The 25,609-nt window shown below is 38.4% G+C and overlaps 3 protein-coding genes across 4 annotated transcripts; 2 read left to right on the forward strand and 1 right to left on the reverse strand.

The window, feature by feature from the left end:
- Positions 1-1,264: 1,264 nt before the first annotated feature.
- On the forward strand, positions 1,265-6,014 carry golt1ba (golgi transport 1Ba). 2 transcript variants are annotated; one of them, XM_034075065.2, is made up of 6 exons: positions 1,265-1,436; positions 2,175-2,266; positions 2,669-2,847; positions 3,163-3,244; positions 3,720-3,754; positions 4,407-6,014. In XM_034075065.2, exons 1-5 carry the CDS (start codon positions 1,412-1,414, stop codon positions 3,726-3,728), a joined length of 387 nt encoding a protein of 128 aa, XP_033930956.1. In that variant the 5' UTR covers positions 1,265-1,411; the 3' UTR covers positions 3,729-3,754; positions 4,407-6,014. The 2 variants fall into 2 exon arrangements, with proteins under 2 accessions (XP_033930956.1, XP_033930955.1); XM_034075064.2 differs by lacking the exon at positions 3,720-3,754.
- Positions 6,015-10,203: 4,189 nt separating this feature from the next.
- spx (spexin hormone) lies at positions 10,204-12,902 on the forward strand. The gene is made up of 6 exons (XM_034112499.1): positions 10,204-10,242; positions 10,609-10,698; positions 11,356-11,413; positions 11,841-11,903; positions 12,084-12,170; positions 12,749-12,902. Exons 1-6 carry the CDS (start codon positions 10,204-10,206, stop codon positions 12,811-12,813), a joined length of 402 nt encoding a protein of 133 aa, XP_033968390.1. The 3' UTR covers positions 12,814-12,902.
- A 582-nt stretch (positions 12,903-13,484) lies between these two features.
- On the reverse strand, positions 13,485-25,285 carry gys2 (glycogen synthase 2). Its single transcript, XM_034112393.2, has 16 exons — positions 24,915-25,285; positions 23,069-23,250; positions 21,808-21,999; positions 20,921-21,106; positions 19,199-19,343; positions 18,846-18,963; positions 18,538-18,658; positions 18,283-18,389; positions 17,142-17,201; positions 16,934-17,012; positions 16,694-16,807; positions 16,099-16,225; positions 15,704-15,799; positions 15,286-15,449; positions 14,905-14,985; positions 13,485-13,774 (listed from the first exon to the last, which is right to left on the reverse strand). The coding sequence occupies exons 1-16, from the start codon at positions 25,036-25,038 to the stop codon at positions 13,571-13,573; spliced, it is 2,100 nt and encodes a 699-aa protein (XP_033968284.1). The 5' UTR covers positions 25,039-25,285; the 3' UTR covers positions 13,485-13,570.
- Between the last annotated feature and the right edge of the window lie 324 nt (positions 25,286-25,609).

The following is a 25,609-nucleotide window of genomic DNA, read 5'->3' on the forward strand; positions in this document are numbered from 1 at the left end:
CCACGAGATACATTTGTGCACAGATGGAAGGCTGACACTGACAGGCAGGTAGGCCATCCAGTTATTTTAGCCGGGCTGGCTAAAATGATTGGTCGTGCTTTTTACAGTGCTACGGCTTCCACAGATGACGTTTTTTTAATGGATTTTTTGTCAAAGCACTTAAGATATTCATTGCTATCGGGGTGTTAAGAGCATTCCATGGATGGAATATAACAAAAAGTGTATCTCGAGCCGGTTTCTCAAACTTACCTACCCCACCTTTAAGCTGAAATATGAAACTGTATTTTTTTTAAATTATTATATGTGTTTTTTGTATTACTTTATGTCCACCCTACATGTTTTTGTATACACACTATATGATGTTCATATATGTTCTTGAATAAAATAAAATATAATGTGATTAAAACAATTATTCTTACCATCCCTTTCATTAAAAACAGTAAACAGTGCCTTCCTGGTATATCTTATGCTTTCTTCTTCTGTAACCACTATCCTTGTCAAGTTTAATTACTTAATCAATTAGCTTTTCAATTTCTGTGTCATACATGGTGCAACTTTATACATTTTTTCACATTTTCTTTAACTCGACAGTTCCCACATTTTCCCCTTTGACTTTCCCACAGAAGGAACATAGTGCCATTTAATTATTCTCAAATCTAATCAACGTCCTTCTTTCTGTTCCATTCTTGACCCTTTATATAACTGCCTTTTGTAATTTGACTCTATGCTTCCTAAGATGAATATTGAGTCAGAGTTCTCTTTATAAACCCATGACATAAGCATATGTATTGAGATAAGCAGATCCATTCAAACCTTTGTTGCTCCCATTCATTTCTATCCATCCAGCTCAAGCCCAAACCCCAAGCCTGAGTGTGCTGCGTTCAAGACCCACGTTCAGTAAAAAATGACATTACATTTCGAGAGTTTAGATATGTCTTTTTTGTTAGTATCTAATAATATGCAACCCAATATGTGTGTTTTACTAGAATATTAGATTTATCTATATGCACACACTATTGCAAATCATGATATAGAGTAGATAGAGTTGCAAAGTAGTTATTTGAGTGTTTTTCATATTCCTTTCAGCGATATCATGAGTGTTACATGCAGTAGGTGGTCAGGTCCATAAACTGTATTAAATAGTTCATTCACACTGTGGCAAAAACTACTCGTAGGGCTACTTTTAATTTCAGTGGCTTCTCACACTATGCAACAATATAAACAGCGAGTGTCGTTGAATGCAACACGGCGCTCTTCCGGAAGATGACATCGCGAGAGGGTGTGTTTCCGGAAGACGTGGCTGTTGCTGCAGTGGCAGCTGTCATCTAAATTGTTCTCAGAAGAGTACTTGAATGTTACTTTAAATATTATCTATTTATAGTGTATATTAACCTGTTTATTCACCGTCAAGATGATTTCGCTAACGGACTCCCAGAGTAAGACTTTTTGATATTTGAACATCTATGAATTTAAGCTGCAGCTGAGCTGTGAGTTAACTAGCAATTAGCATTCAATGAAAGGAAAGTAAGCTTACACTTTCCCCATGGCATTCCATTACCCATGGCCCAAAAAGCTAACTCTTACTACTATAACAAGCTGTTGATTAAAAGTAGCACACGTTCATGTTGTATTTCCGTATCTCTAAGTTTGACTAGCTTGAAAGGAAAGTGAACAATGGAGGTACAGCTCCAGTGAAATTACCAGAGGTGGAGGAAGTACTCAGATATTTTACTTAAGTAAAAGTAGAAGTACCAGAGTTTAGTAATACTCTGTTACAAGTTAAAGTCCTGCAATCAAAATGTTACTCAAGCAAAAGTACATAAAGTACCAAAAGTAAAATTACCCATTTCGCAGATTGGCCCATTTCAGAATAATATATATGATATGTTTGATCATAATGATTGATACAGCTAGCTTGAATGACTTTGTATTCTGCAGGTTAGCTTGTGAATTTACTCCAGGTGTAACTAAAGTCTGATTTAAGTGTTGAATATAATTCAAAACAACAATACAAATCTGCAAGTTAGCTAAAGGTAAACAGTCCATTACATGCAGATGGCCATGGTGTCAAATAATGGCCAGTCATATTTCAGCTTCATATTCCAAATCAATGCTTATGTAACAATATCTGACAGCAGAGTGTAACCTTCCTGTTGTGTGTATTTGTGTTGCAGAGATTGGAATGGGATTAACAGGCTTCGGCGTTTTTTTCCTCTTCTTCGGGATGATCCTGTTTTTTGACAAAGCACTCCTGGCTATTGGAAATGTGAGTGTATTCATCTCATTGGACTGATATCATATGTCTTAGAAACAGGTTTCACCTCATTTCTTTTGCATTAAATCCACCAGCTGAGCCCTCAAACTGACACGTTCTTTACGTTTTGCTGCACTGATCAAATTCAGTTTCCTCTCCTCCAGCTTTGCCGGTCTCACTTTTCAAAAAGAACGGTCAAATATCCTAATTCTAAGCTTCAAAATAACTGAATCATACATTCCTATAATGCATTCCTTAGCATATCTTTCTTAGATCCTCGATTCCATCCTAGACCAAGATGTCCTCCACACCACACACTCACTTTGTAATGCAGACTCTGTGTAGTCAAAAGTCTCCAAGGCACAGCTGTAAGGACCAATAAGAGACCACTCTCTTCCCCCTTGTTCTCCGTAGATCCTGTTTGTTGCTGGACTTTCCTTTGTCATCGGGCTGGAGAGGACCTTCCGTTTCTTCTTCCAGAAACATAAAATGAAGGCCACCAGCTTCTTCCTGGGTGGTGTGCTGGTGGTTCTGATCGGCTGGCCCATCATCGGAGTGGTGCTGGAGATCTACGGCTTTTTCCTCTTGTTTAGGTAGGAGGGAACAAAGAGGGAACAAAGCGGGGACAAGCTGAGAACAGGAACAGCATACTGACAATACTAGCATGCTTTAAGACTTGTTTGACGTGTACCTCCTTTCATTAACTATCAACAGTATAAAGCAACACATACTACACAGGCATTTTAATGTTAAAATCAAATCATTTATATTCGTGCTTGTATGGATGTTGTTAATTTAATTGTGTTGCATTTCTGTTTCATGCAGTTAGGATGCTTACTAACTTCTCTTTCTTTGCTTTTATCTCTTCCCCTCATTCGTTCTCTCTCTTTAACTCCCCTCACATCCAGGGGTTTCTTCCCAGTTATAGTGGGCTTCATCAGAAGAATACCAGTCCTCGGCTCCATCCTGAACCTTCCCTTCATCAGCGCAGTACGTATCACCCGGCACTGCTGCCCCCCTGCAGCTCTGCCCTGTTTACACGCAGCATGGCTTTTCCTGTTTATTATTTACCCTGTTCAAAGAATGCGTCTTCTAAAGAATAAAAAAATGCCCCCCCGATCCAATGATAGCTTAGCTCCTACAGCTGGTTTAATGAAAAGGTACTGTGAGTTGGTCTGGATTGGTTATCCACTTGAAGGAGGACTTAAAATCGGAGGAAACGTTTCCGGAATGTCTATTTCTGAATTGCTGTTTCTGATAAGGGGTGTTTTGTAAATGCTGTGATGTCAGGGTTGTCATGGCATTAACTCTAGAGGTTCAAATGCATGAGGTCCGCAACGACTGCCACTTTTAACTCTAAAACTCCCAGGTTTAGCCTGCTTGTGGCTGATGGATATTCTGCGACTGTGCTATTGTGTGGGAATATTTGTTTTGAGGTGTCTCTGTCTGTGTGTTTTTATTAAAGCCTTCGTAAGGCTCTGAGGACAATCAGCAGCTGTGGTCAGTCACTGCCGATATTTCCCTTGCATGCTTACATTTTATTAACATTTGACTATATTCATTAAAAACGTGATAGAAGGGAAAGCTTTTGCTCTTGCTTAGGGAGCTGATAGTCATTGTTTAACAATATTTTAAAATCATATTTGGCTCTAAAGGCACACATGATGGGTAAAACAAGTTTCACTGAAGTCCAAGTTGTCCCCTTTAATGATACATTCATTATATTTCCAGTGGAAGCAAATGTTGTCCAGCAAAATAGGTTGTGTTGGAAGGTTGATTGCATAGTGACTGTTAACAGGTCCAGTTGTTGATCTACTATAGCTGGCAAAAGGGTTGTAACAGTACACCGTGATATTAAAATTGACAGTCATACGGGTCAATCTGTGTGAATAATTCCAATTGGTAATAACAATAGAACCAAAAATGGCAGAAATGTATTGTTTGTCCTGTTTACCTGTTGTGTGTCCCTTTTAGTCCTGCATGCCTTCCATTATTAAATGCTAAATGATAAGGATAGTGGTGTCTCACTAACATTTTGTATTTCTTTGAGCGCTCACAGGTCTGTGTGCCAAATCATGTTTGCTTCTTTTAAACCAGAGAAGCTGAAAAGCAACAAGATGATGCTTACGACTATTTCTCTCTTTCCTTTCAGTATGTGGACAAGGCGGGAGAAAGCAACACCATGGTATAACAGAGACTCTTTGTACCCAGAGAAGGCTATTTGAGAACAGTAGGTTTTATAAAGCATCACAATCTCATCAAATCCCCCCCCCCCCGCAGCCAAAGACTTTCTGTCTGCAATTTCCCTTGTCAGTGCTACCAATCAAAGGTTCATCAGAGCGTCGCACCACCAGTCTGTTACTAAAGGGTGGAGTTACTAAGGTCACTACAATAAATATTCCAAAAGCTATCGATCCTTTCACTGTTGAGTGCATCTGGCACGAAAATGGAAGACGGAAGACTCCTTCAAAGCACCATCGACTCTGTCTACATGACTCTCTTACACTATGGAAAAAAACTGTCAAGCATACTGATGTTCCACAAGGACGAGAATTGGACATGCAGCTCGCCATATTGCAACATTTCTGTGCCTGTGCTTTGACTTTATTTGGACTAAAGTCCTGCTTCTTGCAGATTTTCTGTGACATTTGGTCTATTTTTTCTTTTCGCAGCTGTTTAAATACCAAGTGTGGCTTTTGTTATATTTTCCTTTTGTTACATGTCATTTCTGATTACAGTTGGCTCATGAGTACTTCAGCATAAATGATTTTTCATCGAATGATCAGTGCTTTAATTCATCTCTAGTGAGGTGATTTGGCATCATACTAGAATATTTTTGAATCGTATTGTTACAACTATTAAAGTCTGTTCACAACAGAAAGAGGCAACACCCAATTTGAGATGACACATGGAAGGTGAATTTCATCCAGTTGGTGCTAGAAGCTTTGTGACGTAGTGAATACTCATGAGGCTAGCTAGCAAACTACTGTAGCTGTTTAGCTAACGGCTAACCCAATAGCTAGCCAGGTACATGCTGTCACAAAAGCTATCTTAGCTAGCCGCTTTGCTAGCAAGCAAGCAAGGTTGCTTAGTCATTAACAGGATAATACTCAGAGTTTTTACATATTTTATTTAAGAAAAAATGTTGTACCAACCTCTCCTGTCTCATTACTGCACACCATTGATGTTTAAAGAGTAGTTTTCATCCCAGAAGAGCAGGGTTGTATGAAAGTCAAATTCTGTCAAACTTTATCTTTTTTAAATGTTTGCAGACTAAATGTTTCAGGTCAATTTCAACTTGGGTCTTGGTAAAACCAAAACCAAATGTATCCCATAATGGATTATCACTTAAAAACTGGTATGATCCTGGTAGATCTCTTTAAGAATTCACACATTAAACTCATCACTGAATGTATATAATCAAACTCTTTTACAACCTGGGAACTTCCACTCTGAGGCACCTTTACAGTACGTGCTTGTGAACCTACAGACCTTTTATATCTAAATGTTATCAGGTCTTAGAGAACCACTTTGGGGTAGAGTCCTAGCTATCCACATTCATTTGCTTCTTTTGTTTTTTAAAAACAAATTCTTCAGCATTGCAGACATCAGCCACGACAACCCAGGAGCTGAATACATAGACTATTTAACTGGGTTTTTCTGTTGGGAGCATTCAAATTGAAGTTAGTGAAATGACTATGTATGTATGGCACTTTTGTTGTAAATATACTATGGAAGTAAGCTTTCTATCTGCCATCAATCTTGTTTCTGGTTGTTTATTCCTGTCTGTTTAGTGACTATATCTACACACTATGAATCAGGTTTTTCAACATTCACATACCCACATGTATTTTTTGCATATTTCAAACAATATATTTGCATATATATTTGCATATTTCAAACAATATATTTCTCCCACTGCTCTGCAATGGCTCCCTAGAAAATGCAGAATATAATTGAAACTCAAATAAAAAAAGCTCTCAATGGTCAGACACCATCTTATTTAAAAAAAAAAAAAAAAGCTCATAGTATCCTATTCCCCCACCTTTCCCATTAACAAAGATTATAATTAGGGCTGGCTCAGGCCTCCTCTCCCTCTCTATCAGCATCCATTCATCTCCATCTGCATGCAAACATATCCCAAACATGCATGTTACCAACTCGACATCGGGGCATCGTCCCTGGAGTTTTTCTGTCTCTCCTGCAGGTTTCCATGTTTACTGATTGCACCTGGATCATGAAATGTTGATGCGCGTGTTGCCGCGGTCATGCTTGGCGCTTACGTTATTAATATTTGTGACACATAAAAGATGTTTGACATCCTCTTAGATCGATCTTTTTCATGTTCACATCAACATTTTTGTTTGATTGATTATGGACAAAACAAATACATCTACAGCTAACAAAAGGCATTATAAACTATATTTTGGTAGCTCTCTTTAAAACCCTTTGTAAAGCGTTAATAATTTAAGCTTTTGTTTAACTGAATCTGGATTATATAGCCTACATGTTCAATGATTCCATTCAATGCAGGAAGACATCTTATGGGAACTTTGCTTCTTTTGAATATGTGGCCCTTCAGTTGAAATGCTCCTCTCGAGCTCTGTTCCTAAATATAGACCACCCAAATACTGTGCAAGCTTTTTTGATGACTTTACTGAACTGCTGTCGATAGTGTGTATTGACTTTGACCGTCTAGTCATTGTTGGTGATTTTAACATCCATGTTGACAACCCCCAGGACATAGGGGCTAAAGAACTGTTTTGTGTTCTTGATAGCTATGGACTGACTCAGCATGTGACGGAGCCCACGCACAATAAGGGGCACACTCTGGACTTAATTATCTCAAAGGGTCTGCATATCTCTAAGGTTGTGGTGACTGATGTTGCACGCTCTGATCATTCCTGTGTGTTCTTTGAGAGCTCCATTTCTGTTCACAATTTTTTTCAAAAAGAGGTAACCACAAAGCGATATTTAACTGACAATACTAGGGAAATGTTTACTCAGAATTTTTCTTCCACACTTGCCCCTGCTAACATCTCAGTAAATGAGCTAGTAGATCATTTTAATTCAAAAATAAAAAATGTTATAGATGCCATTGCTCCAACTAAGGTAAAGGAAGTGACTGGGAAGAAAATATCTCCATGGAGAAAGGCCATGACCGTGAGAGCAGAAAAAAAAGAGTGTCGAAAAGCTGAACGTAGGTGGCGAAAAACAAATCTCCAGGTTCACTTTGAAATCTATAAAGAGAGACTTGGCCTTTATAATTTGGAATTGAAAAACGCACGACAGTCTTTCTTCTCTGACATCATTACCAAAAACAAAAACAACGCACGTGCCTTGTTTGCTACCGTCGACAGACTAACTAACCCCCCAGTGTCAGTAGCCTCTGAATTTCTATCCACCAGGGCATGCAATGATTTTGCCTCCTTTTTCACTGACAAAATTCAGAAAATCAGACAAGCAGTCAGTGCCTCTGCATCAGGAACAGCAAATGTGTTGTACCTATGTCCACCTAACATCAATTCAGACATCATGACACAATTCCATCAGATTAATGATAAAAACCTAGAGGACATTATTCAACTTCTGAAATCCTCCTCCTGCTGCCTTGATATTATTCCAACAGGATTTTTTCAAAGATGTTTTTCGTTGCATGGCCTCAGATCTACTTCATATAGTAAACAAATCTCTTCACTCAGGTATTTTTCCACAGGCCCTGAAAACTGCAGTCATTAAACCGCTCTTAAAAAAGAATCATTAGATGCTTCAGTAATGAACAATTACAGGCCCATATCAAACCTGCCATTTCTAGGTAAAATCATTGAAAAAGTTGTTTTTCAACAGTTGAGTAATTTTTTGCATTTAAATAGTTGTTTCGATGTGTTCCAGTCAGGCTTTCGTCCAAACCACAGCACTGAGACTGCTCTTGTAAAGGTCTTCAATGACATCCACTTAAACACAGACAGTGGCAGAACCTCAGTGTTAGTATTATTAGATCTCAGTGCTGCGTTTGACACTGTTGACCACAACATATTACTAGATCGACTGGAAAACTGGGTAGGACTTTCGGAAACAGTTCTAAATTGGTTTGAATCCTACTTAAAGGACAGAAACAACTTTGTTTCTATAGGTAAATACACATCTGAGTTGACAAATATGACATGTGCGGTACCTCAAGGCTCCATCTTGGGGCCTCTTCTCTTTATGCTACCACTGGCTCAGATAACGAAAAACAACAAAATAAATTACCATAGCTATGCGGATGACACACACATTTACGTAACAATTTCAACAGGAGACTATGCTCCAATTCAAACACTGAGTAAGTGCATTGAACAAATCAATGACTGGATGTGTCAGAACTTTCTCCAATTAAACAAAGATAAAACTGAGGTAATGGTTTTTGGAGCCAAGGCAGAACGTTTAAAAGTTAGCGCTGAGCTTCAGTCTGCAATGTTCAAAACAACAGATAAAGCCAGAAATATAGGTGTAGTCATGGACTCTGACCTGAGTTTCAACAGTCACATTAAAACAGTTACTAAATCAGCCTACTATCACCTAAAGAACATATCTAGGATTAAAAGACTAATGTCACAGCAGGATTTGGAAAAACGTGTCCATGCTTTTATATTCAGTAGACTGGACTACTGCAATGGTGTCTTCACAGGTCTCACTAAAAAATATATTAGAAAGCTGCAGCTAATTCAGAACGCTGCTCCTCGAGTCCTCACTAACACTAAGAAAGTGGATCACATCACTCCTGTTCTGAAGTCTTTACACTGGCTTCCTGTGTGTCAAAGAATATATTTCAAAATACTGCTGCTGGTTTATAAAGCTTTGAATGGTTTAGGCCCAAAATACATTTCTGACCTCCTGCTAAATTATGAACCATCCAGATCTCTCAGGTCTTCAGGGACTGGTCAGCTTTCTGTCCCCAGAGTCAGAACTAAACATGGTAAAGCAGCGTTCAGTTATTATGCTCCAAATATCTGGAACAAACTCCCAGAAACCTGCAGGTCCGCTGCAACTCTGACTACTTTTAAATCCAGACTAAAGACTCTTCTTTTTCTTTTTAATTGAACTATTCACATCTTAAACTGCACTGTAACTTTTATCCATGCATTTCTTCTTTTAATGTTTATTTTTATTATCTTTTCTTTTTAATGACTGATTTTAAATGCCATTTTCTTAATGTCTTTCGTTTTTTGTAAGGCACTTTGAATTGCCTTGTGTTGAAAGGTGCTATATAAATAAACTGGCCTTGCCTTGCCTTGCCTTACATAATCTGCAAATATTTTACACCAATTCAACAATAACGATCAAAAATCAGTTTCAAACATGGAGATAAAGAAACCTAGTTACCCACCTCGGTATTTAAATGTATTCAAAGGAATCTAATCAGCAATATAGCCAACATGTTAATTGCATTTTTTTCTGGGGGAGTTGGACTCAATACCTCAGTGTTTCTAATAACATATAACCCTCTTTCTTCTCAGTGCCATGGGGCTTCCCTGGAATGTAATCGTATATTGCTGACCGTTTGACATCATTGACAGGAACATTCACTTCCCTGTTTCCCTCACAGCCTCGGATAATTGCATTGGTAATGGTAAGTGTGGCCTTTTGATTCATAAATCCAACGCTCTCCTCTTTGTGCTCCAGTGAGCAAGGTGCAAACATATCAATACAAACAGAGGGGGGACATATTAGTGATTACTCATTGTTATATTGACCGTGCCTTCATCACCCAGGACTAATTCACATTTGTCAATAACAGCATGCAGCTCCAACGTGTGTAATTTTGACACGGGGGAGCTGACGTGTTTCTGGCAGGTGTTTTAATGCAGAGGTATTTACAAGGCTCTCAATGGAAGGAGCTGAATCGATGGATGGCTGCATTCATTCACTCTCCTCACCGCCCCCGTTTCAACAAATTGGCCTGACCTATGGCTGCAGGCATCGTGAAGGAGCGTGGAGCAGGGAGGGTATAAATACTGGGAGAGGGGTCCCAGCCAGCAAGTATCCTGAACCTTTGACTGCCTCCTCCTCTCTGCTGGACACAAGGCTGCAAACACCTCTGACACCATGAAGGCAAGTACAATGCATGAAAGGCTTTGTTTTAATTTGGTGGTAAGATGATTTGCAATGGACTGGAGTGTACTCCTAGATTGCATTACGGAATTTGAAAACTTTAATTGATTTATTAATACTGGCAATACTGAGAAGCCCATGAAATTCCGAGATTTTAAGGATCATTCGACAGCTGGGAAGTGTTTTTTAACAATAGTATCCGAGACATTTTGCTTGGTTACAAATTATGAATTAACACCATTTTTCTTTATTTTCCACAGGGTTTGAGGACCATCACTTTGACATATGTTGGCCTGCTCACCCTTATACTGCTGGCGTCGTTTATCTCACAGTCGTGGGGCGCACCAAAGGTAAACCTCATCATATGCATACAACTTTTGACAGTAAGGATTTCACTCAATGGTAAAATGAGAGCTAAAAATCAATACAACTAAAATAGTGTTATCTAACAGAAGGGTTGGGGTTATACACAGGCTTGGGGAGTAACTGATTACATGAAAAATGGTAATCCTTAATGGATTAGTTACCCCAACTTCTCGCCACAACAATTATAGGTAGACATACTGAATTAATGTTCTTTATAGTTTATATTTAGGCTACTTTAATTCTTCATATGTTAAATACATTTTCTTTTTTAATGCAGTAGGTAGACACCTAATATACTAAGCAAAAATACAGTTTGCTTTTAATTAATGTATAAAGCTTAAACACCATTTGTAAACTATTACTGTTACTACATTTAGATTTTCCTTTTTTGAAGTTACATTGTTCCAATCACTTAAGTAAAAAACATGTCATTGTTATTTTCTTTCCCTCTTGCTTTTATTTGCATTGCATTTGATATTGAGGTTATCCAAAAGTAACGGAAAGTAATCAGGATACATTACTTTTCTATTTTGATACTCTGATTAGGTTACTGATTCCATTTTTAAAGTAACCCTCCGAACCCTGGGTATAAACAGAAGCATCAGATGAATTCAGCTTTAAGATATGTTTCTTCATTAAAGGGCTCTTTCCAACGGAGAAACTGGACCCCGCAGGCTATGCTGTACCTTAAGGGCACTCGTATGTATTCACCTACTGATCCTCTGTCCGTATGGAGACCCAAAGTGTTCAATGTTAGAAAAGAAATACGAGAATTTAATTCAATCAACCAATCAAGGAATTCTATTTTGAAAGGATTTTTGTTTAATTCTGTTTTATTTAATCATTGCCAGTATTTCTATGTATCCATTAAACATGAAAAACAAGGCAGTCAGTCTATTTGACTTTGTGATGAAATAAGAAGAGCGATCATTGTGAAAAAACAATTCCATTTAATGAGTTATACTGCAAAACATGTATATTTATTCATCTTCTGAATCTTGTGTATCTAATATCTTGTGTATTTATTTGACAATTGTCTTGCTCTAGCTTTAGATAAGTTGCGTACCTGTTTCTACGTTACATTCCCGTGCGTTGGATACCTTTTAATCTATTTTTGGATTACCAGAGGGACGAAGATTCATCTCAGAGGATCGTAAAGAAGGAGATGTCTATGACACATTACACTTAGGTAGGACGAATGTTTTTAAGCAAAATTGTAGATTTTATTAGAACATGCTTTTCCTTTATTTTATGGGAAATATAAGAAAGTTTCCCCAAGAGCTTCCAAAAACGGTCTTAAAAGTGGAATCCCCCTTTGGCCCATTAAGCAGGTAGATAATCTTTGTTTGGTGTTTTTTCTCCCCGTCAGAGACCCGCAGTCAGAACACAGAGAATCTGAGCGTGGACCAGGCCGCCGCCGTCCTGCTCAACTTCCTGCAGCAGACCAGAGAGGGAGGTGAGAGCTAAATCTGTTCATCCAACACACAGCAGCTGGATCAATTTCTGCAGGTCGCACATGAAGGGAATAAGGTTTGGTTACAGAAGAGGAAGAATGAATAAATAAAGTCAATAAATGTAAATATTGATCTAGCCATTAGCCCGTTATGATTAAAACTCTATATCCTACTTATATAACTTGAAGCTTTAGTTAGTTAGTAGTGCATATCATTTTTTCTCTTTGCGAGAAAAAGGCAACATTGATTCTGTTCTTCTTAAATTACCAGTTGAAAAAGCTTTTATATACCGTTTTTAACAGGTTACACTCACACATGCATTCATTTCAAGGATCTTCCAAAACTCTCACACATGCATCCATTTCAAGGATCTTCCAAAACTTTCAAGGGTTTTATTGGTTAAATTTAAGAAAACTGGGTTAAAGATACAATGAACAGCATGATTGTGTAAATGAAGTCGACAAGGACTTTGAAAGGTTTTAGATTAAAGATTTTATATTCTTGCTCTGTCTAATACACAAAAAACATATATATTGTATATTATTATTCCACAATTTAATGTTCTCTTTTTATCCTCCAGCTAAGGAGAATCCAAATGAGGTGTATTTCCAGGAGCTGCCGGTGTGGAAGAGAGAATACTTTTGATCGTCTTTCATACATTTAATTTCTTCAGTCCTGTGTACAATTCCAGTTGTTTTGTATCTATAAATTATCTGACAATGTTTGAAATGTGATGTTTTAATAAAAGGAGTTTGAATCCATAGCACTATTGGTCTGATATTGTCTGATAAGTGTTTTAAAATTCCATGGTAGAATATTCAAGGTATGTTTCAAAACCATTATGACACCCAAAATGTCCTAAAGGTCATACAAATACAGTATTTATGATGACATATCAAGTTTACAGATAAATCAAGGTTTGATGATATTGTCATGTAAATGAAGGATGTTACCAAAGAGAGAGTTGCTGTTTTTTAAGCATCTATTTTTTAAGCGTAATTTTGCAGGTCAAACTTCATTCTAAAAATACAATTGTTGTGCAACGTCTCTGAAAACAATAGGTGGACATAATGGTAAGAAAGTAGAAAAAACAAACGTTACATTTATAAATACCTCCGGCTATACGGATACAATAAATGTTATGGTAATACAGTATATGAACCCAGCAGATCTAATCAGCCAACTTCACTGCTGGACTTTGTTGATTAACCAGCATCTCTGCAATGTAGCATACATACTCAAATATTTACTTTTTCACTTATATTTGGCTAAAAGATTACTAGAAAATCAACACAGCCACTCAGGGTTGTAACTTTTAAAATGTATTTATTTGTTATATTCATTTCCAGATCAATGGAATAGTCAATAGTCAATCTCAGTTTCTTGACTCTCCAGGTTGCTTTTACTTTCCCTCCTGCACGTCCCCCAGCACAAAGGGAGCCTTGATGTTCAGTCGATCCCTCTCGGCCTCTTCATCTTCATCATAGGGCTCATAATCATCGTCATCATCGTCATCCTCCACATCGCTGTGGTGGGGGGTGGAGTGGACGGAGGCAGAGGGAGAGGCGGGTACCGAGGAGGGCCGAGGGTAACGGAAACCTTCTGTCTGTGGACACAAAGGTATAACTTCACATTACTCTGCTACCGTAATATTGTCTGTCTTCCAATTTAATATCCATTTGTATCTAAAACAGCTGACCGAGACTTTGAACTTTAATACTTCAAGCAACAAGATCATCCATTACAGTCAGTTGCATCGTAGATTGTAGTGAACATTCACTTCAAAAAAGGTAAAAAGCTGCAATGTATTTTGAGAATAAATTTCATTTTCATTAATCCTACTATTCCTTTCTTTCTTCCTCCCCTTTTCCAGCCACCTGTTCGTTTTCTCATCTCCTTTTACTTGTCTTTTATTTTCACTCACATCCCTTCCTTCTTTATCCACTCTTCCCCTATTAAAGCCCAACTCATACCGTCCTGCCTTTGATTTCCCCATATTCCCATTTTCTTAATGTCTTTCCTTTCTGTCTTGACTTCAAATATGTATCAAATTTGCATCAAATATCGGTGCCCAGCGAGTGATGTACGTCATCACACTCCACGATGATGTCCTGTCATTCATCCAAATGTTAGGCTGTCAATTAAATCAAAAAGTTTCCACTGTGTGTGTTGGGCAGTACAGGAGACTGATTCTCATTGCTTATCAAGTGTAATAAATAGAGCCAAATAAACAATTGTGAATATTGTAATGTGAAATAATATCAATTGGTAGCTGCTGTTTGAAATGTCAAATCACCTACAGCCATGAAAAGATTTTCAGCCGTCCCAAATAGGAGGATGACACCCATTTTGCATCCCTTTGTGGACATTTTATTTACTTTTAAATATCATTTTATCTACCACTTCATATTTATTTTTCAAATGATGTGCAATGCCTTGTTTTAACATGCTGCTGTGACCAAACAAACAACCCTAATTGGGACCAATAAAGTATATCTTATCTGATCACCTTTTAGTTGTCAAAAGGAAAATAGGGGTACTGTAGAAAGCATTTTTTAACAAGTATATGGCATTTTCAGCAATATCCCATGAACTAATGCATGAACTGCAGATACAAAATGTGATGGACATTTCAATTATTCAAAGAAATTATTTAGATGGAGCGTTGTTGGTATCTATTCTCTAGTTCTGTCACTCATTCACAAATTCTCAATTTTTTTGAACACATTTCCTTACCTTCAAAGTGGCCATGGGGTCCATCTTGAACTTGTCGGGGAAAGCCCTGTTGAGTGCCAGATGGCGGGCGTGTACGTAGAACTGCAAAACACAAGTCAGCAGAGATCTACATCAAACAACTGTACAACGTTTGACCGAACATCTTGGCAAGTTTTCTTTGTTTTGTTTTGACATTTTTAAAAGATATTTTTCGTTGTACTAACACTAAAGATAACTCCACATTTACATCCAGTTGAAGAATATAATGGTGTTCGTTCCAATCAAGCTCAATTTCAAACAACCTAATCTGCTGTTTAAATAAATCAATTTTTTTTAGGCAGACAAACGGATTCAAAGACTGCTGTCAAACATCTATTTAGTGCCGATGCAGGGGAAACTGACCCGTCCCAGGTATCTCCAGTCCAGCAGGTCAGACAGCCTCTCTGTTCGGTTCCTCTGGATGATGCGCTGGCGCAGAGACTGCTGGCAGAAACTGAACATGAACTGGGTCAGCTGGTTACACGACTCCTCAGCTGAGCGGAAACGGCGGTCCAAGATGTAAACACCTGACAGAGACAGAAGAGGCAGAATAGACCAGTGTCAATCTAAAAGTCCCTCAAAATGAAACAGCTCTTGGCACTTTGAGATTAATCAGTAATAATAATACAACGTGTGTGTGTGTGTGTGTGTGTGTGTGTGTGTGTATGTATGTATGTATGTATGTATGTATGTATGTATGTATGTATGTATGTATGTATGTATGTATGTGTGTGTGTGTGTGTGTGTGTGTGTGTGTGTGTGTGTGTGTGTTTGTCCACACCGTAGGCAGCAGGGTCTGACACATGCTCCTCCATGAAGCAGCCGAAACCTGACAGGTTGGTGGTCACACTGGGAATGCCCATAACAGTACACTCACCTGGGGAAATACAACACAGCTCACAAACGGTACGGTATTATTTGTAGTAATGTGAATTGGTATCAAGTTAGAAAACACCCAATCAAAAAGCCATTAAAACGCTCCTCGATTTGTGGCTGAAGGAGCGGATTGCAGATTATACACGATGTTTACGTCTAAGTCGGTTAACAATAGCTCATATGCCTTACCGGTCCCACAGAATTCACAAGGACTAATCTTTCATTGCCTCATGTAGAGATGTAGAACGTCTGTGTGTGTGGAATCTGTGGATGTATGTGCACATTGAAATGATAGGTTACCAGGTGTGTAACCCCATGGTTCATAGTAGGAGGGGAATACTCCAAGGTTGCATCCACGAACAAAGTCCTCGTAGTCCATCGGCAGCAGAGGACTGGTGGAGGACAGGAACTCAGGGTGGAAGATAATCTAGAAGATGGTGTAGAAACATGAGAAGTAAACATATTCTGTCACTACCAGGATATTATTTATCGATGTTTTGGTACGTTCCAGCACATTTTTGGATTCTAGTGGCTTTGGTTAATCCCTGATTTCTACTCTAAAGCCTCTAGAAGTGAGTTTTCACAAGATGTAAACATTTTTGTACAGACATTGGTGGTTCCACGAAAACAAACCCTTTTCCACGAACAACACCTTGACAATGACAATCTTGTTTTATTTTGTGAATTAACAACGGCCTATAGACTCTAAAAGCTGCTAGAATGGCTGCAAACGTTTAGCCTCTTAGATTCTTTTTACGAAATAATTTTTCACATGAAGCCCTTCTTGTTCCGACCAAAATGATGTCAGAATTGTACTTTATTATCACCAGGCAATTTGGAAAATTCCCACAGACTGACACCAGAAGACAACACAAAGAGGAAGCCCACTGTCTACCTTGACGCGATCGTTCCTGGAGTTGAACAGGCCGATGCGTCTGACGTTTGAAAGAATGGGATCTGTTGCGTCGTCAATCATGTTGTGAGTGGTTACCGGAGGGAGGGTGTGTCTCTGCATGGAGTTTTTGTTCAAAAGAGTGGACAGGTGTGTTTTGGTCATTTTTAATTTTCAAGACTCGTCAAAAAGATGCCAGTATTTGTTTTTATTTTGAATAGAAGAATATAAAGGTTCCATTACCTGAGTGGCGTAGATGGCTCTCTTCATAATGGTGAAGTCGTCTCGATCCAGAATGGAGTTCATGTCAGGGATGTGCCCTCTGGACAGAGCAAACAATAAAACACAAACATGGAACACACATTCTCCTCATTCATCAGGGAGGACCAGTGTAGATGTACACATTGTAAAATCAATAGGACTGTGGGTTCACCTACAGTGTCATACTTACTTTAGCAGAGCATCATACAGCCTGTTACCAAACTTCTCCTTCACAGAGTGAGCTGTATCCCTGGGAAAGGGAAATGGAAACCTTTTTTTAGTAATGTATGTTAGGGCTGCTCGATTATGGCAAAAATCATAATCTCGATTATTTGGGTCAATAATTGATATCACGATTATTAAAAACAATTATCCATTTACTTTGAAAACATCAATTTATTGAAAAAAAAAATGTGAACAGTATGTTTTTAACAGTTGATTACCCTGAACTTTAAGGATATCTCAACTGAAAAACCAATACAAAAAAAAGTTAATAAAAAAAAGAAAATTAATAATAATAAAAAAATAATCGTTTTATTTCGATTACGTTGTTTTCGTAAATCGTTGCAAGCCATAATCGTAATTGCGATTAAAATACGATTAACTGAGCAGCCCTAATGTATATATTTTTTTAGTAAGTAACCGAGACTCGCAAAACCCAAATTCATATGCTGAACATGATATGAAATGGGAAACTGAGACCAACTTGTACAGTATGGTTGGTGCTGCAAAGAAAAACATTTGTAAGGAGCAATAATGACCACCCCCTCTACTGTAATGACAAATACAAAAGGAATTTGGATTTTGAGAGACCATGCTGTTAGTGTAGGATTTATTTTAAGGTCTAGAGGTTTGTAAACTGGCTTACAGTAGGCCTGTCAGGTTACCAGTAGGATTCCCTAAACTAATGTTGTTCAATATGATGTTTTAGCAATGCTCACGTACATTATTCAACCAATGTTAACAGTTGGTACCATAAGAGAGTAATATAGGTCATCAAAACAATCTTCAGTGTCAGTCACACTGTTTTTAAACGTCAACCTCGTCCCTAAAGAGGCGTTTATGTGCTACATCAACCTCACACCACTTATGATCTTCGGCCCTGGTCTAAATGTGTGTTACTGTATAGGTTACAGCAGAAGAAAGCTTCTCTGTCACTGTAATTACTCAAATCCGATTATGGTTCATAATTTCCATCAGAACAATATCTGCTGATGTCTCAATTATAAGTTGATTTTGAGTGTTAGAGGCTTTCTGTACATACAGTAAAAAGTGCTTATACCGCATGTTTGCTGGTATTGAACTGTTATGTAAAACAAATCAGGTCCTACCACAGCTGCTTGCGCACCGCCTGTCCCTTCAGTGACTCCACATTGAAGTTGTTGGTTTTAGCTGGCATGATGAAGAAAACTACCACTGTCATATCATTTTTGTGGAGCTGTGAGAAAAGATGAAACAGGGGAACAGAAGTGATTCTTTTTTCGGATAAAGAAATGGAAAATATGCACATATTATTTATTTAACAAGGTTATAATTCTTTTGAAGGTCGGCTTTCACACTTTTTATTCATACAAAAAGGACCTTACCCTTAGTAGGTAGTTGAGTCTTAACAGTGATTCAAGGAAAATATCAGCTCCCTTGTTGGTAAACTCATAGCGTCCGGCGATGAAGAAGAAGAGCGTTTTGTCGAGGTTGAAGTCCAGGTGACTGCCGGAATGAGAAGAATAACAATCAGGTCTAGGGGAAACTATACAGTCATGAATACATTGTTTCCTGAAGTACAATGTTTAAGATTATATAGGAATGGCCCTGAGAAAATACACTTTATAAATCACTGAAAAACACGAGTTTCCTTTTACAATCTAGAGATCTAAAACTACCTACAATTACCCACCCGTAGAAGTGTCCTCTGATAAACTCCTGGATGCAGGCCTTGCTGGTGGAGTGCAGGTTCTGAAACTCATGCATGGCGGAAAACTTCTTCACATTCAGGCCATTGGGGGTCACCACATCTGTGCCATCGACACAGCAATAGTAGAGCTTTAGTTTCAAGTTATTTATCGTCATGTACACAACCACCAAAAAGAAGCTATCATTGAAAAATCTGATCCTATTGCCCTAATCTGTCTGATAGCTTGGAAGATATCGGGAGTTGTTTGGACGAATAGATCAACTGACTGACTTCACCATCCTCACAACAAAACACACTGTGAAGTATCAAGATGCAACGGTGAAAGTCTTCCCCACCTGGCTTCCTGTGCAGCATATGGATGGCTTCCACAGCGGTGATCTGGGAGACGGTGGTGAAGACGTGAGCACAGTGCACCGCCGCTCTCTCCAGGCAGCACCGATGGTAGATATGCCTCTCACCCGCCTCCTTGTCAACGTTGAACTAAAACACACACAGAATGTAATTACATCCTTTTAACGGACTGTTAAACAGTGTTAGGATAGGGTGGTTGGAAAAAACACCCATTACAATATTGATGTTGATAGTTTGTGCATGTCTTCATTGTAGAAGGATCAATCTTATGTGTGTAATATTAATATTTGTGATATAGTTTAGTACTCGTTGGTAGATTAGTGTACATTCCCATGTCAACAAAGACACCTGCCGTTAAATGCTATTGAAGTTCCCTGCTCTCTGGAAAACTGTAACTTACACCATTCTACATACTTTGGCCATGGTCTGAATGCAATTAATCCTCTTTCTGTAAGATATGGTTGGACTAAAGCGGTTTATATCGACCTGACATACTGTAAATGTGAGTTCATGTTTTATTTGCTTGGATGGATTAGCATTAGCGATCTGGTTAGCATCGCACAGCTAATTCAACTGTGAAATGCTCTCACAATCTAAGGACAGACAATAGAACATGAAACGAGAAAAATAAGGATTTCTCTGCGTAACAAACCATTTTCATTTAAACTAACAACATTTCACTTTTTATTTTCAAGTACAACATGTGTTTGAAGCTCTCATTTTACGCTTTGTTTCCCCTATCATGGCGGCATAGTGCGTTACATTCAACATTTCAACGATGAAAATGCTAGTTGATATGAATCCACTGAAGTTGTTGAGTTCTCCTGGACTTCCTATCCAGGCTACGGGTTACAAACATCTTGGAAACTATCGATTGAGCTAGAGAGTGGCCTTTCGCTCCATGCTGACCTTTAGGATGTGCGCAGAGCAGAGCCAATTACAAACCTCACACTGACCCCCCCACACACACCTCAACATGCCTAATGATGCTCTAAGTGGCTTTCAAAGGCTACAACTTTTTGGCCTGAATGTGGAAATTAATATGGTTGAACAGAACTGTGAGTGCATGTGTGTCCTTAATAAAGCCTTGTGTTGAATCACATGTGCAGTAAGAGAGACACATTTTAGGTTTGGTCAAAGGTCATATCTGGATATCCTGTCATGTTATCAAGATTGAGATTGATCTATTTCTAGACTCTTAAACCTTTTCCAAAATCCGTGAAATATATTACTTGAAAACCAATTGAAACCAATGAGGATGACTATTTGTAAAAGTTAAAATGTCTGGCTACTCCATGCTGATTTTACTCACTTTTCCACTGTATACAAATAATTTTAAATTGTCTCAATGAATGCAAAATGAATGCTTATTCAGATAAACTGTTTATTGGAGTCTTTACTGAAGTTTCAGTTTGTCATTATACAGTGATAAGTCAGGTGGAAGTATAAAAGTAGGCAGGACTTAAACCTCTTTTTATATTTTTTACATTACTAATTCTATCACAAATGGTTCAAGATTTGATGTCTGTGGTAATTTAACTAATATGAATTATATATGAATAAGCACCATGTAAGCTCTGAATATAAACTGAACTGAAAAAGGCCTAAAACGAAGACTGCTTGTGTTCACATTTGTTACAGTCTAGTTTTCAGCAGTGTGTGAATGCATCTATATTAACTCCACTCCAACCTTCCTGACCTCTCACCTTGCCCAGGTTGTTATAAAAGTCTGCATTCCCAGCACAGAGATACCGTCCCAGCAGGGTGGCGTGTGTGGTGAAGACCGTTGCCATGGGAATCTTGCGGCAATGGGAGAGAATAAGCCCTGCACCCGCCTGCCACTCATGGAAATGACCGATGACATTGGGCTCGTCTCCCAGCTGGTCTATTAACTGGAAAACACAAAAAACTGGGTTGGAAATAGCAATGTTTAAATTCATGTGAAACTAACTGGAGCTGCCACAATCCACACTTTGGAAGCACAAAAAGCAGCAGGAAGGAAAAAGTGGAATTTGAATTCAGTTATAGAGTGTTGCAGTGAAGACGTATTTTTGTAGGTCAACCCGGAAGTTAGCATCGCCACGGCTAGTTCGTTAAAAGCTATTTGGATTTTTCCATTGGATTTTTGATAATTGCAGAAAATAAGCTCTGTGGCAAACAAACGTTTATCATACTTATACGTTTTGTTCCGCGGGATAATCTCCACACATTAACACCACTCTTAACATTTTTTTAAGCTTAAGTACAATTGCCACTAGTAAATAGCTAAAACAATGCTGTATACAAACTACATGACGGTGACATGACTTCAACTCATCACCAAGCGAGTTTTGCGTGATGACGTTTAATAATTTCATTTAGCCACTTGTTAGCAACCACAGTTTTTTAAAACATGTATAAAAAATGTTTTACGAGTGCGGGATTAACTGATTTATGCATGTTGTAGAAAAAAACAAGAAAATCTCATAAGCTTATATCAATGACATACCTTATTTCAAGCATCTGCCTTCAAGAAACAATTGACCTCAAGACGAGAGAACCCAAAAGTGCTAAACTCATTTTCTTTTAGAACTCAGGCTGCCCAGCTGCTGACCTCTTTGAAGAACCAGGCGACGAGGGAGCCCAGGATGAGGGAGTCATTGGCCTCCCGGTCGTTGTGGGGCAGGCCGATCTGGCAGGTCTCCCACAGGTCCCCCTTCCAGCGGTCCAGGTTCCAGGCCGCAGAGCCAACATCAAACAGGATCACAAAGGGGCTGCCCTCAATCAGCCAGCGGCCAAAATGAACCTGCAGCATCAACAACATTGATATATTGTGATTTTAAGGGTGTCTATTATCATCTGACCGGGGACAACAGCTGGAAATTAGCCATGTTGGCTAGAGCTGCCCCATTTACAGTTTTTTGGGACAGTTGATTGGGGACTGTCCACGACACTATAAACAAATAAACTAAACTAAACATCGGTAATGGAAGCTCAGAGAAAGAGGTACACTCTACAACTGTTACTAAGCTTAACCTTCAAAACATTTGGCTTGAGTTTCAAAGCATTTTGCAGGAGTAAGGGGAACTTGTACATATTGTGGGTTGGTTAAACTTACTAATATGTCGGGAAAGTCAAGAAATGTAGGTTGAGTCAGTTTACTGTTTGCATTTGACTGTAAATGACAGAAAATATTAGAGCCTACAAGAAACAGCAAAGGCTAGGGTGTTCTTTCTGTAAAAACAATATGCATAACACCACATCAAATCAATTAGGACATTTTAGACAAAAAAAGCGAGTTGAGTAATACTTCAATTGTTCTTCTTTATGTTTCATTCTAACCCCTTCATCAATGTGAACGCATTGATGAAGTACAACTTAAACCGATACACAGAAGGTAAAGGACATTTCATGGACTAGTTAACGTATTATTTATATAACATTAGCAATGCAAAGAGTTTCCATAACCTTTGCAGGCACTGAATGTTCTCTTAAATTCTCTTTTAGATGGTTGCTTTTATTGCATTTAAACTGTCTATTGTTTTTTGTTTTTTTTACTTGTACTTGTTTTATGGTGTGTGAGCTGCGCTGTGTGATTTTGTTTGTTTATTTGACTGTACAGCACCTTGGGTTGGAGGTTTTAAAGCTGTATTGTATTAAATATCTGACAAGTATGTAATCATATAGTTGCTGGTCTTTATTGACGAGCCAATCAAGTGATTTTTTTTTTTTTTTTAAATGAAGCTACAGGTACACAGTGCAGTCCTGCTCAAGGATACTTTGAGTTTGGGCCACAAATCCTACGATTAACGGCCTTCCTACGTATGTCTCCACAATAGACATAAGACATTTCAATTTGTGTAACACACAGTCACCTGGCAGCCGTTGTGGATGAGGGCGTCCATGGCCTTCCTGACGGCGGGGTTGGGGGGCTCGCAGGCCTCCACCTGTGTCTTGAAGTTGTGTTCGTAGTAGGGCCCCATCATGTAGTAGTTCTCCCCCCATTCATCCACCGTGATCTTGGCTTTGGTCTGGAGCACTGTGTAGATTCCTCCAACTTCAAATTGAAAAAGAAAGCATGTTTTTTAAACTTGTTCTCAACCTTCAAATATTAACAGATGAAGGTCACTCAGGTTATCTTTGGGACCCTGTTTTTCCTCAACATAGGTCAAAGCTCCGCCTCCTATGGCCTCCAAAATGTGTTTGCAACCACATCTTTTTTTATGGCAGTTCAAGTCACATGTGCATATTGTTATTCATGGTTATGATTCTTTCGTGAACTTACCATGTTGATCCCTTTGAAGTCAAACCGATCAGGTTCATAGTCTGACTCGTCAAATGTTTTTGCACGTTTCTGATGTTGTCTTACTGTTCAGGTATAGGCTGGTAAATGACACGGTCACATTTATAAAGAAAGTGCACTTTTATTCAAAAACCTAAAGTCTACCATAAATGTTTAATGCACATTTTTTCATGTTCATAAAGCCCTGATTATTCCGATTAAAGGCAAGTGAAATGGGCCAAATATCCATATTTGTAGTTATTAAGAGACTTGAAGAGGAACATGTGTTCCAAGGCAAACATTTATTTCAGAACTTTTATGCAGTTGACTTCTCTGTTAGTTTTGGCTCTTGTAAGTCAGAGGTATTATTTGTTTTGATGTGTTGAAATAGTCTTTTATTCAAACAGAAATTCTCAAATTGGTCTTTAGTAATCCTGAGGTTGATATTTAGTTTAGTTTATCAAACAAACAAGTATTTATTTTGTAATAGGCCAAACAAATCTAGCAATGATTTTTTTCCAGACTCAAAGGTGTCAAGATATAAACATCTTCAAACATCAGTGAAGTTTACACTTTATATACATCTTGGAGTAAAAACATTTTGCAGGAAATAAGGAACTGGTATTTGGTTGAGAATAATATTAAGATACATATTGAGGAATAAACATCACACATGGATGATTGTTAATATTGTCGAATTAATCAGATATGGTGTTTGTGTAAAGTATGTTTGTATTTGGCCGTATTCAAGAGTATCACATGGGGTAAAAAACTAAATGTGAAGTTACTGTTGGACCGTTTCCACACCAGATTTCAGCCTGAGTTGAATGTTACACATGTTGCAAAACCTCCACATTACCCAAAGTACAGAGATCATGACCCCCACATCAGTAGTATGTCAGAAAGTCAAGCTTCATGTGATCATTTATAAATTGTTACGCCAGGAATGTATTCATCCAGTTTATTTACTGTAAATGTCAAAGTATTTTTTTGTTCATGTTTTGTTCTTTAATTTTCTCACATGTATACATCAGGAGTTTTAAACGGCCAACATACTAGCCAAGCGGTTCCTCTTTCAGCACTTATCTGCAGGTCAATGTTTAACTTTTTAGAGTGAACAGCCTCTGTCCATGCTCACTGTATTTCAATATTTGCTCTTTAAAAGGTAAAGAGGCACAGATTTACACAAAATATTACCAATTGCCAGACTCTCAAAGTGCTAAAATGAAGTTCCACTACATTTTCTGTATTGGCTTTGATTCCAAAATACTTTGTTTAAATACTTGAAATGAAAAGGTTGTGCATGTCTAAATAAATCCATATTTTCACTGTATAATTTGCAATTTTTTGGATGAAGGCCTTCTACACTTGGAATCATGCATGAATTCAGACATTTCATTTCTTTCGGGTTATTAAAGCACCATTTCACGTGATCTGACCTTTGTTGGTGACCTCCCAGGACACCTCAAAGAGCAGCAGGTCCTCCACAGGCAGCTCCTCTTCCTCCCAGGCCGGCAGCACCCCGCTCAGGGACGTCATGGACAGGGAACGAGACAGCGGCATCTTCAAATGCGAGGTCCGACGGACACCGTCAAAATGTTGCTGCAGTCTGTGAAGAAAGGCTTTTAACAGGCCTGCAGGTGGAGGTCCTGGGATCAACTGTGACAATCCTCCAGGACAAGACAAGAGGGACTAACCGAGCTTCTACTCCGCCTACCAACGCTACGGTTCAGCCAGCAGGAGGTGACGTTCAACACACAAACACACTCTCAAAAATGATTGAGAAATGTTGATGAATGAAAGCAGGTCTCTCTACTAGGAAAGAAAGATAGCAACAGATGTAGGAATGTTCCCAATCCTGCATTGTATTATCATTACCAGAATGTTTGCTACTTTACTTCTTTAGTTAATTTTTTTTATTCACTTAGATTATTTGAAAGGGACATTAGATCTTCCGTTGCAAACTGAAAACCCACTTGTTCCAAGTGCACCTTGGGCATTATATATATAAAAATAGATATATTCTTAGAATATTTAGGTCAATTGAGACCAATGCACCAGCACTTATAATGGTATTGCTTATTTAAAGAAAATGTACTTGTAGGTGTCTTGACTTTCTGAGTTCAAGGTTAAT

The sequence above is a fragment of the Pseudochaenichthys georgianus genome, chromosome 23 (assembly GCF_902827115.2).
Source record: "Pseudochaenichthys georgianus chromosome 23, fPseGeo1.2, whole genome shotgun sequence".
Classification (NCBI taxonomy): Eukaryota; Metazoa; Chordata; class Actinopteri; order Perciformes; family Channichthyidae; genus Pseudochaenichthys; species Pseudochaenichthys georgianus.

Bases quoted from the DNA above. Each gene is read 5' to 3' on its own strand.
- golt1ba (XM_034075064.2), top strand. From the start codon at position 1,412: ATGATTTCGCTAACGGACTCCCAGA. The intron at 1,437-2,174 runs GTAAGACTTTTT...TTTGTGTTGCAG, and splicing joins TTCGCTAACGGACTCCCAGA to AGATTGGAATGGGATTAACA. The intron at 2,267-2,668 runs GTGAGTGTATTC...TGTTCTCCGTAG, and splicing joins CACTCCTGGCTATTGGAAAT to ATCCTGTTTGTTGCTGGACT.
- spx (XM_034112499.1), top strand. From the start codon at position 10,204: ATGGCTGCAGGCATCGTGAAGGAGCGTGGAGCAGGGAGG. The intron at 10,699-11,355 runs GTAAACCTCATC...TCTTCATTAAAG, and splicing joins AGTCGTGGGGCGCACCAAAG to GGCTCTTTCCAACGGAGAAA. The intron at 11,414-11,840 runs GTATGTATTCAC...TTGGATTACCAG, and splicing joins GCTGTACCTTAAGGGCACTC to AGGGACGAAGATTCATCTCA.
- gys2 (XM_034112393.2), bottom strand. From the start codon at position 25,038: ATGCCGCTGTCTCGTTCCCTGTCCATGACGTCCCTGAGCGGGGTGCTG. The intron at 23,251-24,914 runs GTCAGATCACGT...TTCAATTTGAAG, and splicing joins CTGGGAGGTCACCAACAAAG to TTGGAGGAATCTACACAGTG. The intron at 21,107-21,807 runs GTCAGCAGCTGG...TGTGTTTTCCAG, and splicing joins TCGCCTGGTTCTTCAAAGAG to TTAATAGACCAGCTGGGAGA.